General features: G+C 39.8%; 1 protein-coding gene across 1 annotated transcript in view; it reads right to left on the bottom strand.

Moving 5' to 3' along the window:
- Window positions 1-16,771, bottom strand: part of NOX3 (NADPH oxidase 3) — a 57,367-nt gene extending 40,596 nt beyond the window's left edge. Inside the window, exons 1-6 of the mRNA XM_046668764.1 lie at window positions 16,724-16,771; window positions 16,016-16,111; window positions 15,793-15,903; window positions 14,693-14,777; window positions 5,920-6,065; window positions 3,267-3,448 (exon numbers count right to left, since the gene is read on the bottom strand). Coding sequence (XP_046524720.1) covers window positions 3,267-3,448; window positions 5,920-6,065; window positions 14,693-14,777; window positions 15,793-15,903; window positions 16,016-16,111; window positions 16,724-16,771 — 668 coding nt within the window. The remainder of the gene's footprint in view (window positions 1-3,266; window positions 3,449-5,919; window positions 6,066-14,692; window positions 14,778-15,792; window positions 15,904-16,015; window positions 16,112-16,723) is intronic.
- Between the last annotated feature and the right edge of the window lie 1,654 nt (window positions 16,772-18,425).

Genomic DNA, 18,425 nt, shown 5'->3' with positions numbered 1-18,425 from the left:
AAGCTTCGAGTAACTTTGAAGATCCCAGAAAAGAAGAGCCCCTCTGTGGTATCCTGTGTTAGATTGAAAGTGTCTATATTAGAGAATTCATAATGAAGGGAAATTGTCTGAGCACATCCTTTTGTAGACTGTTGAATTTAATTAGGTTATATCTCATCCTGATTGCTGATTCCAGCTAATTGGCCAACTTTGTACTATTGGGGTCTTTTGCTGATTTATTTAACTTCTACCCTTCTTGGTTTGTTTCTGAGCACCTAGAAGTTTTCAAGTGAAAAGTCAGAAGAAGTGCTCTGAATAATGGTATTTTTTCCCCCAGGGATCACTAGCAGGCTTAGTGTTTGACAAGGTCGAAATAGGTCAGTGTAAAGTGTGTCCTCGGGACTATGCTGATGAATTTGAGAGCAAAAAAGGAAGTTGGCCCTCGTGAATGGAGCACTGGATCAAGAGTCCTATAATCCTGCTATAGAATAGTTGCCACAATGCAGTACAAACTGACCTTTGACAATTTGCTTTGGGACAAGCTCGTGGGTTACCCATTGGTGCACGAGCTGTGAAGCATAAGACACTGAGGTCACGTCAGCTAGGATTTTTTCAATTCCTACATGTTTCTGAATAAAATAAATTGATTTATTCTGGAGGAACATGGTACCCCTAGACTGAGAATCTTTAGCACCACACAGGCTTAGGTCCTGGGTAGCCTGTGGAGGGACATGGCCCCTTTCGCATCATAGGCATGGGAGGAGGGAGCAGCGATGCCCTTGAAACAGCCTGGAGAACTGACATCTTGGCCTTTGTCCTAGCCTGTTTTATGGAAGTCATCCAAACTTGATAACATCCCTTTGAGTTAGATGAACACAACTATCTGTGACTCCAGTGAGCAAATGATGCCCAGACATGGGAAGGGTGAATAGTAAAGAGAAGCCAGAGGAAAAGAATCTGTAAACTTTAACACCTTCCTTCTCAGGCTCTAAAACCTTCTTCTCAGGACAATATAAGGCAACATTCCTTATATGATCGAAAGCAACCCCAGAACATTCCACAAATGCAATATCTTTTTATTTTCTGCAGTGTCTTTTTAAAAATTTAAAATTTTTAATGTCTTCATCTATGCCATCCCATAATAGGAAGATTAGTGGGCTTTAACACGTTCTAACAATCCTACTATACTTGGCATTTTGCATGGAATTTGCAAATTACTTTTTGCTGTAAACAGTAGCTGTAGAATACTTCATGCTGAGAAGATTAAACGAGGCCCTTATCCCAAAATAAGCCTTTCAACTAAGTTAAAATGACTAAAAAATTTCATCTTATGAAACGTTATTTGGATATTAAAACCTATCTCCAATGAAACACTGCCCATTGAAATCTTCTCAGGCTTCTACGAGGCACCAGGGTGTGAATGCAGGGGAGGTAGGATCAGGGGCTGCTTGCGTGATTTTGGTGAAGAGGACTTCTAACCTGTGAATTATGAAGAGCCTCTTGCATGTCCTACAGAGGTTAACACCTCTGCGTCGGGGGAGCAATCCACAGAGAAAGGAAGGACTGACAATCCCTGGGGCGGAACACTCAGAGACCACACACCATCCACCTTGCCCCTCAAAGTACAAAAAGTCAGGGTCATGGATCACAAATTCAGAAGAGCCAATCGCAGGTATTTCAATGCTAAAAGTGACTAGAAAGCCTTTAGTCAGGCAGCATAAATGGGAACATTGACTGAGCAGGTTTCTAGAGACTATCAGAGGCATGGGCAGTTTTTTTAGGGTAAAGTAGACCCCCAGGGGCAATCCTTCCTTCTATGATGTCTGTGTGTCAGACAAGCTGATGGCTTTTGAAAGAGCTCTTAATCAGGCATAGGCAGTGGCACCAGCAGAAGTATGACCTTCTAATATTGGGGTGCTGAGATGGAAGGAGCATCTAGTGTGAGGAGGGAGATTGGAGGAGGCGGTTGACTTGCTGAGGGGCAAATCCAGAAGAGGTACCATAGGGCTGTGCAGGGGATCCACAGTCACTGTGTCGTGTGTGACTTGCTAGGCCATGAAGTCTCTGTGGCCATGTGCTTGCTCTTCCGGGTCTGGCCAGAAATGAAGGCCACCTCCAGTACCAGGCCCCTCTGCACTTAGCAGCAGCAATGGTGGGAGAACAGGGTGGAGCACATGGTGTTCTGCTAGTGTGGGAAGCAGAGGAAGAGCTGCTGGCAAGCCATGCAGGGTTTTGTAATTTCATAATTTCACCGACCACATCATTGCAGGTGTCGAAGAGTGTTTAACTTGTGAAAGTGAGGACCCGTTCCTCAGGGCTGGTCATGAATAAAGGGTTGGTTGCCTGAAGACCGGCACCCTAGGACTGAGTCTGCCATTTACTCATCCTGGGACCTTGTGCAAATCACTTAATCCTCTGAACATCTGTTTTCTCTTTATCAAATGGGATAACAGCACCGTCTCTATTGGACAGGACTGCTGTTGGGTCAAATTGATCATGCATGTGAATGTGCTTTGAAAATCGAAGCATGGGGAAAAAAGGCATCCATTTATAAAATAATTAATATGGGACAAACTAGTTTATAGACATCAATAGGTTAATTGGTCCAGCCATTTTGTTAATATTTAAAGAATTGAAAATGTTGTCGTTGAGGGTGCTATGCTTCACGTGTTTCTCCAGTTTCCTGATGAAGAGATTACCAGTATTGGGCAGGTGCCGAATGTCACAACAGCGTTTTATGGGATGTTTGAACCTATATGTCAGATGGGAAAATGAGGTCCAGAGAATTTTAAGGGCTGGCACATAGTCCCCCTGATGACTCATGGCAGAGCCCAGGTCAGACAGACTGACCACATCACACACTGTCCTGTCTCCCACACTGGGTTTCCTAGTGGTTTCCTTTTGGTCAAGCGTAAGTGAATTCTGGGTATCAAAAATATATATCCTAACTAATCCCACATAAACTGGATTGCAGAAACTGATTCTGAATGAAACTTAGATCTATTGTCATCCAGCATTCATTAAAATTCCTGCATCTTATAAACATATCAAGAGTACCAAGCAGAGTTAGCTAGGAAAAGTAAGTATAACACTTCACAACCCATGTCACTTATTTTCAGTACTACTAAAAAAGGTTCATTATGAATTTACCACAGTGAATGTGCCTTCTATGTTCTATGCGTCCTTTAGTCCCTGCATGTCATGTTCCTCCATCCAAAGGACTTTCTGAGATTATTTTGAGGTTCACAGAGATAAAATCTCACACACTGAGCACAGTATGGACTTACCCTGCCCCGTGGATAGCCAGACTGATAAAGAAGATGATGAAAACATGGTGTGTGTACCAGAACAACTCATAGGAGACCTGTCTGATGAACTCGGTAGAAGAGGTCATGATCAAGATTAAAGCCAGAGAGATCATCAGGCCAGTAATGCCCGCGATTGTCGTTAGCAACTCAGTGGTTGTGTTCTGCAAGAAACAAATGCCATGACATTAATATCTTCGTTCTACGTTTCCATTTTTGGATCAATCCTTGTGAGCCCAAGCCGGGAACAATTCAGAATGTTCTGATCAGAATCATATTAGCCTAAAAGGATCCCCATACAACTCAAGGAGGGACTTTCTCGCCCTTTCCTCTCTGCCATCTGATGGAAGACATTCACTTTGCTCAAATTTCATCAAATGTCATTTCACGAATTACATTTTTTCCATCTATATAAATCATTTTTCATGTCTGAGTTATTGTGTTGAATTGAAATTAGGGCAATATATGAAAATGCATTTTAAAGTAAAATACTGCAAAATAAATCTGTTTCAAGTTTTTAATTTTTAAAATAAAAATGTGGATCCCCATACTTAATTGAATTTTAACATCAATAAACACTTCTTTTGAGGGGTCCCTTAGGGGCATTCTTAATAAAGCAGCTGCACACTCTGTTCCCCTGGTAGTTATTCCTTGCTCTTGCTTTTTAATTGGAAGGACCATGACTTGAATTTCTTTCATGCCAGCTCAGGAGGCTTGGAATAAGGCCTCATAAATCCTACGTAATCAATAAAGATACAGCTATTCTTATCTGGTAGACACCGCCAAAAGGTCAGAATTCTGACCTGTGAGTGCAGGGGATGGTTTAGAATGCGAGTCACAAAACATTTTGTTTTTATTGTGAGTTTCCCATGTTCTTGCCAAGTCATTAGTATTCATACATTGTGTTACCATCATTGAGACGCCCAGGAGCTCAATAAACTCACACTGTATCTTTTGTCAGTAAAATCTCATTAATTTGAGCTGCTTTGAGATCTCGAGGTAATTGGGACAGGGATTTCTCCACTGTTTATTTTTTCTTCATAGAGCAAAGAGTGGAAATAAAATTCAAAGTGGTATGTCTAAAACATTTAAAAGATTTTTTTTTCAAGTGTACACAGGCATTTTAGAAATCCATTTAGATCATATGATGTGCTACTTTCAAACCATTCTTCTTTGCTTATTAAAGCAAACACCCACTTTCTTTTTCTTATAACATATTTATTGACTGGTTTGAGTTGCAATGTATGCTCTAAAATAATCCCATTGCATCTCTTTAGAAATACTCTATAAAGTACACTTTGTGTTATTGATACTTATCTTTCTCCAAATACCCCAAATTAGAGGGTTTCTTGAACTTAATTAGTACTTACATAGTATATTGCTTCTAAAATTTTGAAATGACTATATTGGGAGTAGCTTAATCATCTTCTTAAATTGCTTTAAAAGTGTTTATAATAAATACTATTTACTATGTAGTCTCCTTGAAATGTTGTGATTTATTCTTGGGTGTGTGTAGCAATGAACTTTCCAGAGCCTTAGTGGGGAAAAGTATTCACTCCAGTAGATGCCAGGTAATGGCTCAGCTGAGTGACCTCAAAGGCATTCCCACAGGCTGAGGGATCTGTAGTTTTATTTGTAACTGTGAAACATATGCTTTTAATTGCTGTCAGCTAAGAAAATGTAGCTCTACTCGATCAATAGCCTGATATTGGATACCATCTTAAGATAATTAGAGAACGCAGACAAGGAAGAATTTCCCCCAAAAGAGACTTTGAATTTTGCTTCTTCAAATAATTTTGCTTGGGCAAAATGGTCACTTAAAGAGATGGCTTAGATGGTAATAGAGAGATTTCCATTTCCGGAGTGTGTTGTCTTAGGGCTCTTCTTGGGCAACATAGATTTTCTTAGCTTAGTCAACACGTGGGATGCATATTCCAATATGGCAGCACCTGGCCAAAGGTTTAGATCAACCAGGAAGAAAGAGGTGGGAGGTGGATTAAGCAAGAGGAATGTCTTTATCTCTACAGGTGGATTTCTGTGGCCACATTGTCAGTTTTCTTCTTGTTCCCCACGTGTGCTGGTACTCTGCGCACACGGCTAATTAGCATTAAGGATGTCACTAGCTATGCAGGTCTCATTATGAAATTAGCTACTTTGCCCAGTATCTGATTTGGCAAACCAGCTATTCACATGTGTGCCAAAATATGACACAGGAGACGAGATCCAGAAAACAATTTGCAAATTGAGAATGAGGACATCCAATTTATAATCCCCGGGTTTAGATGGCACTTCACCTTCTTTATGATTCTAACGTCAGCAAAAAAATATCCAATCATGAGCTGCTTTTAAAATTTAAAATATTAAGGTTTTAACAGATTATTGCATTCACTGTTTAGGTGTATCATGTTTTCTATAAACTAATTAAGTGGCATCAGTTTTTCTCCTTGCCCATAACCTCTTAGCAACATTTGTTATAAAAAAAGAACTTTTATTGAAATGGTGAAATTGATGTTAACATTATAAGGAAGAAACTTGTTCTCTTGAACTCTTTTATTAAAAGCTTTTGATATACAGTGTTCCTGATAAAGGGACTGGAAAAGGATAGAGGAGAAACTGGTACCATGCAAGAACTCACAGTGTGGAAGGTCCGGATGGGGTTGAGGTAGCTCTCATTTGGGGCGTCGCCAAGTTTGGAAAGCGCAACCAGAAGTCCCTCTGCTTCCGCCGACTGGCTGGAGTGGTAGCGCTCCAGATTGCACAAATGAGCCACGATGTGGATGGCTGTGGCAGAGAAAACGACATGGGACATATGGATTTCTTTCTTTGTAGTTTCTCAACAACACAATGCCTATATGGTCAAGTCTCTCTGTTCTGGTTTTGTAATCTCCAAAGAAGAGTGATTTATTTGCACATCTTTCCCAATGTCTTGAACGGAGTGGAGTGAAGACTTCTGAAGATATTGTGTGACTCACCACATTAATTTTAATTATATTAAGAAACAAAGTCAATCTCAATTCACCATAATTTGATTATAAGCATATGATCATTCTGGAAGTGAAATAGATATTATGATACCATAACATAAGTTAAGATATGTTCCATTATATACATATTTTTCCCCAAGAAATCAGAAGGCATTATGCTAGAAAACTGTACATCATACACTCTGAAATATTTGCCTATGCTATATACGATAGATACGAGGAGAGAGATTGTTTTTGTTCTCTTTTAGACATATTTCCTATTCTTCCTTTATACATTTTAATATATGTGTATATATACCCCATACATATACATACACACATATATTTGCATGTGTTATTCCTAGAGGATTGAAATAAGCCAGTGTTTGTGGAACTAAACTTCACTGTGTATTCTTAAGAAGAAAACTCAGTTTTTGAACACTGGGATGTGGTGATGTGTAAATTCTAAATGAGGACAACAAGCTCAGGAACACAGCGCCACCTGGCCTAAGGAGCCTCTGCCCCGCACTACTCTTCCCTGTCTTGTGAAATCCATGGGGAAGCCAGCAGTCACAACATCCGGGCAAGGACATCCTGATGATTTTCCTGCAAATGGAACTGCTGTTGGCGGGCCAGTTGATACCTGCCATTGGGATCAGATTCAAGTGTGAAATGAGAATTCGTTACCCAGGGTATAGATAATTTCCCAGTTGATACGCTTTTTTTTTTTTTGCTCCCACAGTGAAAAGTAGCAGAGGCTACTACTATTATACGGTCTCTACAAATTGTGGGCAAACTCTGGGATCCTCCAGGGCTCTATGTTGTGGGTTGAGATGTGAGAGTGAGGGAAAAAGGAACAGCAGAAACTTGTGAGAATATTGGTGTCATTTTGGTCCCTGTGGTCTAAGTAGCAGATTTATTTAGAAATATCATCCTCTATTTAGCCTCTTCTCTCTGTCAGCTGAATTTCTTCTATCAGAGCCATTCCCTTTTCCACCTTGCAAAGTTCTAGTTATGCTTTAAGACCCAACTCAGAAGTTTTTTCTATTGAACATTCTTCAATTCCACAGGCACAAATGATACCTTGATGATCACACTTCCTAGGCATTATTGTTATGAGTATTTATTTATACCTACATTTCCCAATGGACTTTAAATCCTCAAAGCTTGTTCATCTTGAAAGCTCAACACCTGGCACATTGCCTAGCCCCAGTAGGAACTTAATAAACATGTGCTGTCTGACAATGAGATCACAGAAAGAGAGAAAGGGTCAGAAAGTTGATCTGTAGATGCAATATTTTTGGAGGAATTTTTCTCTGCTGATATATGTATTTTTGCACATTTTTCTGCAGCCTTTAAGTAGAAATCAAGTCAAATATGCTTTTGGTTGAGGCCCACCTAAGAAGGGAAAGCACGAGATAGTGGTTGAGTCTATGATATTGACTGTCTCCTTATGGATTCCATGGTGTTAGAACCCAAAAGTCAATGCATTTCTTCCTTATGTTCCATTTGTCAACATATGTAGCCGTGTCCATGAAGCGGCTGCCTTGCTCAGTTTCAGGATCCACAAAGCTGGAAAAGCTTATCTAGTACAATTTCTTCTAATATGCTATATACGAAATGAGAACAAGCTGCTAAATTGAACACAAACATCACGTAGTATTCCTAATTGCTGTTTTCTGATAATTACCTTAAAGTTTAAAAAAAAAAAACAACAGGTACTGTTTCTCATAGCTAGCATATACCAAAGATTGCTACACTTTGACAAATGTTATAAATGCTTTAGGCGTATTATCTCACTTAATCCTCAGGTATTGGTCTTATTCCCATTTTGCAGACCAGTATTCAAAAAGTTAAGGAACTTCTAGTCTATTAGTTACAGAGATGGGATAAAACCTTTTTAGCCTGATTCCAGGACCCTATCTTTGGACCTTTAAGTTATATTGCTTCTTTTCACTAATCTATGACTTATACCTTAGTTTTTTACTGAAAATTAATTTCTCCTATAGGCTTAGCTAAAACACTTTGAGAAGTTCACTTGGTGTCTTTAATGTAGAGTCAAATAGCTCCTAAGACTTAAGACTGAGCACAGCCCTTGGAGCCCTCACTGAAGGTGAGTGTAAATACTCCTTTTACGTTCCACCCCTTTATCCTCACTGCCCTGCTCCTAGCTTTCTTCCATTCTCCCTCCATGGACCAAAGCAGACCAGGCAGGGTGTAGAGCTGTTCTCATCACGCAGACATAGACACTGGCTTCACACCAAATTAAGTGATGTGTTTACTATTACGTAATCCAAATGAGACAGTCGGAAAGGGAATACAGGATAAATTTTGTGTCTTTTATATTCTGCATCATGTAACATTCTCCTCTCATGTAATGAGTTGTTGATCACAATCTATTTTCTATTAGATTGATTTGCACAGGAGAATTTGACACTGCTCAACTAAATTTCAGTATATTTGTTGAAAGAGCACAGACATTGAGCTAGTTATTTATTCTTATTGCCAGGTCTCCCATAACAGAGCTGAAGAAACAAATGAAGGGGGTAGAAGAAAACCCAAGACACTTTTCAAGAGGTAGCTCCTGGCGGAAGATGGTGAAAACTATTCTTTTGAGCTTTTTTCATGTACTTTAAAATTTACGTCTTAAATGTTCCTGTGCTCCAGCTTCCTCCATCCTGTTTTCTTTTCATGAGGAGGAGATAAAAAGTGGAATATCTTATTTTATTTATCTCAGGGATTCTCAGAGAGAAATGTTTGTCTAAACATTTTATTTCCTCTTAGATCAGATCCTAATTTTATTGTGATCTTGACTTGAACTAAAATTACCCCAGCTACCAAATATAGGCTGTTGGTACTTGACAGATACCAGGGGAGATATTGATTGTGTTCCTTTTCAGATATTACATTTTCCATTTTTCCCTGCCTACATTTTAGTTATTTTAATATGAATAGCCATGCTATTTACGTTTACAGCGACAGCTGCTTCAAGTATGTGATAGAATAGTGATGTGGTTGGGGCCGGCCCTGTGGCCGAGTGGTTAAGTTTAGGCGCTCCACTTCGGCGGCCCAGGGTTCGGATCTCAGGCACGGACATGGCACCGCTCATTAGGCCATGTTGAGGAGGCGTCCCACGTGCCACGAGTAGAAGGACCCACAGCTAGAATATACAACTACGTACTGGGGGGATTTGGGGAGAAAAAAGCAGGGAAAAAAAAAAGAAGAATGGCAACAGTTGTTAGCTCAGGTGCCAATCTTTAAAAAAAAAAACAAACAAGAGTGTTCTGGTTTTATTTTTCTCTCTCTTAGTCATTGATATCATCTCATGTTATTAGATTGGATACTGGCATGGAGCAGAAAGAAGACTGAAGAGGTTACCCCTCAGTTACCTCAGTTCTTTCAGCCTCTGTTTTTTTCATCTATAAAATGGGTGGGTGGGACTAAACTGAGAGATAGCTAATCTCCCTTCCAGCTGTCTGGCTCCTGTGTCTCCATCTGAAATTAACAGGGAACATTTATCATCTGAAACCTAATATGAAAGTAACGCAAACATGAAACTCATGTTTTAATATGTTTTCAAAATCAACACCGGCTTAAAGGGGCTTTTTTAAGTTTTGTGGCAAATCCAGTACTGTTAACTTCACAGGTGTGCTCTTCAAGGTGCCTTTGTGGAATTTCTGCCCAAAGACACACATTTCCAGAACCCACCCAAATGTGCCAGGCTAAAGATGCTAAAACTGGGTCTTTCCACAATTTTATTTTCTCACCAAAGTCCTTGTACAGTTAAAAGAGAGCAGCGATCTTGGAAACACTACAAATGCACATTTAATTGGTGTGTGAACTTCTGAGTTCAAATAAGGAGCTTTTATTGAAGAGGGAACAAAAGAAAAATCATAAAGGCTGCAATTAGAGCCAGTTGCCCTGAGAAAGTTCCTTTCCCTTCCTTCTTTCCTTCTTTTTATTTTTCAGGAGATCAAAGGAAGCATAATTGAGGGAGAATCTTGGAAGTGTGGTCAGTTCTTGCTATCTTTCTGCCTGCCTGTCAGTGATAACAGTCATTTTGGAGTTAGTCACCTCCTAATTAAGCAGTCTTTGGAAATAAGGATCCAGGAGCAAATCCTGGCTGTGCTTCTGCAGCCAGAATATGGCTCCAAACTTTCAAACTTGTGGTCTGATTTCTGCAGGAATGCGTGTTGACTATGGCGCCCTGTGCATGCTGCTCATTTGTAAATTGCATTAAATTGTGTTAGGCAGGACTGGGGATAAAGCCTCCTTTTGAGGTCCCCGTGCCTCAGGCAGAACTGGTTTAGTGGCAATTCTTTAGGGATCAGGGGCTATCCTCCACCATGGGGACTCCAATTTTTTCCCCCAGGACTCTTGTTCTGAGCTTGTTTCTCTCAACCTGTCCCTGTTATGTTTACTGACATTTGTAAACTAATTTTACCAACTCATCAGGAGCAGCACATAGGTAATTGTACATCCCCGGAACCCAGCAGATGCAAGCTGCAGAATTTGCTGGAGAGAGATGCCTGGGTCACTATTTACAGCCCCCTTTGAAGGAAGCTCAGCTCAAAGTACCACCACTCAATTGGAAGGGTCTTCAAGGTCTACTGCGAACCAGACAGTCCAGAAAGATCCACATTAATAAGAAAAGAGAGGGTGTGAAACTATGATTTTTATACCAGTGGGGTTACAGGTCCCTGAAAATGATTTATTAGTGGTTGAAGCATGCTCCAGCAGCTCTTATCATCGGCAGGCAAGCAGGAAGGCAGGAAGCCAAGAGAAGAAGAGTTCCTGTCGCTGCATTTTCGGTGATGCCCTTGATTATAGATACCATTGTTTGCCTCTTCCCTCCTCCTCTCCAGCCTACTTCCACCAGGCTCTAATTACATCCTTTAATGATTTGACCAATTAAAGCCTGCAGTTCAACTTATAGGGGAACGGATGAGAAATTAGAGGCTGGCACGCAAACTTCGATGTGGATGTACTTCTTCCAAGGTCACACACCTCTATTAAGCCAGTCGGCTATTTGAAAAGCAGCATAATGGGCGATGCTAATAAAATAAGCATGGGGACATTTTCAGCTGCTCCCAAGTGAATACACCAGAAGGACAAAATGTGAAAAGCAAAGGTATATCTGTGAAACCAGGGCTTAGCATTTTTTTTTTCCCTAAAAGCACAGTTGCCAGCCGCATTTCTTAGTTAACGTGAAATGTAATAATTGCTTTGTCAGGACTCTGGAGAAGCAAAGAGCTTTCTCCCCACCCTCCTGCCTTTGCCCAGAATGTAACAACTGAAGCGCTGCTGGTTGCCATGGCGGTGGGAGATGAGGAGCACTTTGCTCTCAAAGGCAGCCTGACCCTGCTCAGGAGCCCCAGGAGATGCTTGGGAGCCTGGCAAAGCAGCGGGTATTCAAGCAGAAGGGGGCCGGAATACTTGATTCTCGCCAGGGATTTGTGAGGGGAAGAGGGAGAAAGAGCATCCGGCTTCTTCTTGTTGCAGCAGAATGTGAATTTATTGTCTTGGATGACTGGCATCATTTTGAATCTCTTCACTGCCCACCTTCTAGGTTTCCTGGACCCTGAACTGTCCCTGGTCCCATGAATGACTCTAGCGCTGTCATGTCTGGTGTGTTTCCCAGGAATTCCTTCAACCTCTGTTGCCTGCTGGTCAACTCCTACTCATCCTCAGGTTTGACCAAGTTTGTTGAGGACCTGTTATGTGCCAGGGGCCAGGAAAGCCAAGATGCCTAAGGCACAGTCTCAGCCCTTGAGGCCATCAGGGTCTGAGAAGTTTCACTATGTGGTAGGAGGTGTGACGGAGGCCCGCAGGTGAGGTGGACTAACAGCCCAGACCTCGTGGTTCAGAAGGAGGCAGGCCAGGCAAGGAGTCCTGAATGTGGTGACATCTCATCCAACGAAGAGATGCAGAAGGAGAGGCAGAACATTTGAGACAAAGGGAGTAACAAGAACAAAGGCATAGACTGCTCAGGGACTGCCAGCAGTGTCACTGCAGAGGGGAGAAGCAAGGAGGTGTGACAAGAGATGAGACTGGAGTGGTGGGTAGGGCTCAGTGAGTGGAGCCTTCCCGCCGTGGGAAACTTAGACTTGATTCTTTCCCATAGCAGCAAGTGAATGACCTTGTAGGTTTCCAAGATGGCCGCTCCTGATGACTAGTCTGCACATCTCACAGAGATGAAAAGATTGCATTATTGTTCTTTTAACTCCACAGAGGGAAGGGCATAAGGAACTTATCTGAGATCACACAACCAATCTACTGTTGCAGGGATACCGAATAACTTGGTCATCTGATGCTAGTCCACTGCTGCCCCTACTAAATTATACTCCATTCTGAAAGCAGTACTGACCACACTGGTTTCAGAAGGTTATAGTTCTTACCAGAGTATCTTGCACATGGGAGACATTCAACACATATTACTGATGCATTTACGCTATCAGTATATTATCACACATGGAGAAGTATACATACCCAAAGGTTTAAGGAGAAAATTATTTCCTAACACATATTTTCCTTTATTCTTTGCTTCCTTTTCTGATGTGTTTTGATACTGTGGGGTTTTTTTGGGTACCTTTTCTCTATAATATCTTTATAACTTTCTCTTAGAGTCCAATTCGCCTTGAAGCTATTGCATGGTGATAATATTCTTCCTGCCATTTTATTGTGTTTTATCTCCTCTCTCTCTCTCTCTCTTTTTTTTTTTCTGGTGATGAAGACTGGCCCTGAGCTAACATCTGTGCCAATCTTCCCCTATTTTTCGTGTGTGGGATTCTGCCACATCTTGGCTTGATGAGCAGTGTGTAGGTCTACACCCAGGATCTGAACCCAGGGATCCCTAAGTTGCCAAAGTGGAGTGAGTGAACTTAACCACTACACCACTGGACTTGCCCCATATCTCCTCTTTTAATGCAAGAATTAAGGATTCTTAAGATTTTTGTGTGTGTGTGTGAGGAAGATTAGCTCTGAGCTAACATTTCTTTTTGCTGGAGGCAGATTGTCACTGAGATATCATCTGTGGCAATCTTCCTCTATTTTGTATGTGGGACACCCCGACAGCATGGCTTGATGAGAGGCGTGTAGGTTCATGCCTGAGATCATCCGCACCCGTGAACCCTGGGCCCCTGAAGCAGAGCGTACCAACCTAACTACTACGCCATCAGGCCAGCCCCAAGATTCTTAAGACTTTAAAGGAAGCCCAAAGAGGTCTTAAATTCCGTTCTCTGAATAGCCTTCCAAGGAGCAATCTAGACACCACCCATAACATGTGGACGCCCCCCATGAGGGGGAACTCAGCACCCTCAGGGACAATCATTCTAACTTTAGATAATTTTCAAGGTCTGGAAAAGACCGTGATTTCTGAGCTGAAATCTGCTTCCTTGAGTCTTCATTCCTTCATGCATTCACTCATTCATCAAAGGTTATTGGTGCCTGTGTGTGCTCAGCACCATTGTAGGCCTTGGAATGCAAAGATGAATTGGCCTTGGTCTTTGCCCTCCATCCCTTAGCTGCTTTTCTTTAGGACATGATGTCCTTTTACCCTTGTCTCTTAACAAACTACAAAGACCTTTTGCAAACATTTCCTGGGTTGGTTTAATCTGGCGTTGAAGACAATTGATGGGGAAATCTCCCGCCAGTCTCACCACACACCCAGAGTTGTGTTAATTGGCACTCGGGCCCCGTCTGTCATGTCTTGTTGCTTAATTAAATCCATATTTGTTTTGAGTGTTCTTTTCGCTCTGCTCTTTTTTATGCATGAGAGGATAAAAACAAATGAGGAAAACATTTTATAGTTAAATTAGTTGGAAGGAAACAGCCTCAAATCATAACTGTTTATCGTTCAGATAACCTTTTATTTCAACGTATTTGTTGTCCAACAAAACCACAAGCCAGTTGGATATTGCCCTTCTTCTTTTCTATTTTACCGAAGTCTAACCTTTCCCTTGGATGCTAATTTCTGGTGCCTTTCTCTTGATTTCTCTTGTTTTCTAATTCAAGAAATAGCAGTAACACTTTATATGCCTATAAAGCTTCATATCTTTTCAAGATCCTTTCATATCCACCAGCTCAATACTCTCCAGAGCTTTGTCCACATCGTCTTGCTTTTCCTTTTTCTTTTTACTGCCCATCACACCCTTCGATAATCATTTTCCTACCACCATGAATGAGATTTTGAATATAGGTCAATTTTATTTCGATGGGAATTATATTGAATAACACAGGGTTCAAATCGAAGGCTTGGTAGGGAAAATTGTGTGAGTATAAATTAGAAATTTAAAAATCCACTTATATAAGGTTTATATGGTCAGATGGAAGACAAAGCTTTCTTTAACCTAAGGTTGAGCCTTTTGTTGAGGGGAATAAGCAGAACTATAAAGTTAAACATTAGGTATTGTAAAATCCATCAGGCAATTAACAATAAGCACTTACTTGCATTAACAGCTATCCCATAGGCGACCAGTTTGTGGAATTTGAGGTTTTTGTCTAATTGCCTTCTCCATGGTCCTCTACAGCACTAGAGTATCAAAAACAAAAGTCTTTTTAAAAGTGAAAAACCATAGTTGGGACAGTGTCTTAAGAGTTAAGAGAACAGCACTCAGATTCTGCCTCTCAATTGCTGAAGCTGGGGCTACATGACACAAAAATGAGTGACCATCAATTAGTCCAACAGGCAAAATCAAATGATTCTTACTGGCTTTGCTGAAATTTCAACTCAATAAATGTGATTGAATTAGTAGTTTCCCTGGCTATAAGTCAAAACTCTAGAATAAACCTGGTAATATCCATGCCTCAGCTTATTTGGAAAAGGAAGATGATAGCCATCATCCTCATCGATGTGGTTTAAGTAGTCAATAAATTATTCCTTATTGCACAGAGACAGGCACTATTTTCATCTATATCTAAATATTCATAAAATTATGATAATGATTATAAAATAAATTATTTCATCTACTAAGGGTTAGTGAAGGTCTCATTTTTCTGTACAACGTGTTTTTCCATTTAGCAGGAAACACAGGGAAATATCCAACACAGTGAAATCAATATAGTTAGGAAATGTCCCATTATGTCTGCTAGCGGTTAAAATCTACATAGTAAATTCTGCGTATTATGATTGTGCTTTTTGGGGCTGAGAACTCAGAGAGATGTTTCCTCAGTGGCATTTGGCTCATTTGCTTATTTGTCTCTTTTCAATCAGAAATGGTAATAGTCCAAGCTGTTCCAATACTTCCATCTTTACGAGTCAGGTCAATTTTACTAGACTTACTTTCCAGATGGAGTCAGTGCATCAGTGAAAACTTGAGTAATGAGTCCACTGTCAGGTAGGGAGTCAATGGCAAAAGCAAAAGTCATATCAGATGTACCGATTTCTGATTTTCAGTGTTAGACATTGTGTTCTCTCTGACCAAGAAACAAACCTCAATCTAAATGGGATTATTGGGAATTTCATATAAAGTACTTCTCTGTTTTCCATGGCACTTATATTAGTAAGTCATAACGACTGAAATTATTCCAAATATTTTAGTACTTACGATGCTTGTCCCTCTGATGAATGAAATAAGGTTTCGGCTGATTGGTAATAGAATTAGCATGCAGTTGAAATTCAGGCATACAGCAGAAGCTCGTGCCCAAGCCAGTGTTGACTGCCCATATATAAAGACATGAGAAAGAGATACAGTGACAATAAGGAAGCTGGGGAAAATAAATGCATTTTGTTTTTTGAAATCATAATGCGTAGTCACCAACTTTACTTACACCCAGAATAACTCGTGTGTAAAGGAAAGACTCTTCCTCTTCGTACCAACAGAAGGTGTCGATAAACAGATATAAATTCACGCCCAGCCAGGAGATCTAGCGCAGAATGAAAAGAGACCCATCAATACAACCTTCCACTTTTCTTCTGTTCAAAATCACTTGGGCTTCCTCTTTCAAAGTGAAATGAAGAGCTTCTCAATATTAATCAGAATTATTCCATATACATATTTCTCATAGATTAGTTTTTAACAGTGATTATAATGGTAAGAAATTGTTGCTAACTTTATACTTTAAGGAATTTAGTGAAGAGTACGTAACCTTCCTAATCAACGTTACTATAACATTTTAAGTCAATGATGTCAAGAAGGAGGAAATCTTTAAAAGCAACTCAGAGAGTGCTCTAGAAAAATTCCAATTTCAGAGTCTAATTCAAAGACTTCATTTGATTTAGAAAAACATTCATACATTATGCAAAAACAAACTACTTGACTTTAAAATAATTAAAAATGAACTCAATCGGAAAACAACTTTGCATCATTCTGTAAAGGTAAATTAAATATATCTACTGAATGTTTTCTAACAAGTTTTAGTCTTTTAACCAGTGTAATACTTCAAGCTATTTAGTATGCCTGTACAAATTATCCTAAAAATCAAAGACTATTTAATATATATATTTATTTAAAGTTGAATAACAAAAATGATACTTACTACTAATATGATGGAGAGACTCTCATTGAAAATCCAGCATCCCATCATGATAGCTTTGCCCTTTTGCTGTCGTCAAATTATTTCTTTCATTCACCTGAGCCTGGATGTTGTGTTCTGAGTAAGGGCTTCCCTGGTAAATTATGTTGTCTTTTTGTCGGTGGAAGCACCTACTGGGAGCAGCTCTCGAGGAATTTCTAATTAAGGACTTCTTCCCAGCGGCACATCACCAAGCTGACATGCCTCATGACCTGGGTGAATACAAGGCACATCTCTGTCTAATGATTCCTTTCTTCAAAGATTTCATAAGAAAAGAAAGCTTGTTTTATTAAATTCTCCTCATGTACTTTATACTCCATTCATTTTCTAGATGATTGCAGTCAAGATGATAATAAGTCTTTATGTAAATTTGAGAAATAACCTAATTGCTGAAGGTTGGATCCAGCAAAACACTTCTCTTGAGCTTTCTCTACTTTGTTTATTTTCTCTTCTTTATTTCCTTTTCCTCTCTTTAAAAGAAGTCTCTTTAAAGATATAGAATGGTGGGTAAAGAAATATGAACTAAACAATCTTTCAGAAGATGTCAAAGAAAAGAGAAAAATCACATAAAGGAGAATGCTCATAAATCTAAAAATATGACTGCACAGAATGCAGCAGGTTATTTTTGTGGGATAGATGAAATAAATCCTATTTTTTTCCTAATCCCACTAGGTGCACCCATGAGGCAAATGAGAATATCCTTTTACACTTAGGGATCCCAGGAGTGGCTGTGCATGAGCCTGGCCGTACTCCCATTTTGTCTAAGCCATAGTTGTTAAGTACAATGACTATGACCACTCTGGTAGGCAAAGTTGTCCCAAGTGAAGCAATTTCTGGCTAGTCCTGTCCTGAGAATTTCATTTAAAATTTTCAGACAATTAAGATGAAAATAGGAGATTTGAATCAGTTGAATAACTGCCGAAGTTTTCTGTGTCATCATATGGTGAACCTACTTATCTGTCTTAAAAGAATTTAAAGATTTTAAAAACCTGGTAAGAAAAATAATTGGCTATTCATTGACCTATATAATAATAATAATCCTAAATGCTAAATAAATGATCCAGGCACTAGGTTAAGAGCTTTTTAAGTATTGTTCAATTAAATCATATGCTGACTTTATGAGGTTGGTTTTATAAGCCCCATTACACAAATGTGGAAACAAGCCCAAAGAAGTAACTTACAGTAGGACCAGCTGGGACTTGAATCCAGTTCTCTCTGGCTGGAGTATCTTCAGCTTTAACCACTACCTTATACTGTGCCTTTTATGAAATGCTAGTACATGGGTTTGTGCATCAAATGTACTTAATACACAGATATCAATTTCATTCCTATAAATTGGACACGTTAAAGTTATAGGAATTAATTTAATTTATTAATTACAGATAAATATGTTGTTATATATGATTAAGTATGTTATCTTAATGATACCATTGAATTATGAAAAAATGAATAAGTTATCCTATTATTGAAATTGTTCAAACTATCCAGTCTAAGCTTGCTCAGCTTTCCCACACTGTCTAGCTCATTCCTTCGTGCAAAAACCACAATAAAGTCTCTGATCCATGTTCTCTCCCTTGCTCCTTCTGCCTCTTGAGTGACCTGGTATTTCCCTATGTGGCCCTGTGTGTGGTATGGTGTGCCCCCTCTTTGGGGAACTATAGGTAGT

The sequence above is a fragment of the Equus quagga genome, chromosome 8 (genome assembly GCF_021613505.1).
Source record: "Equus quagga isolate Etosha38 chromosome 8, UCLA_HA_Equagga_1.0, whole genome shotgun sequence".
Taxonomy (NCBI): Eukaryota; Metazoa; Chordata; class Mammalia; order Perissodactyla; family Equidae; genus Equus; species Equus quagga.
The sequence above is the reverse complement of the archived record's forward strand: the minus strand, read 5'-3'. Positions and strand labels throughout refer to the sequence as shown.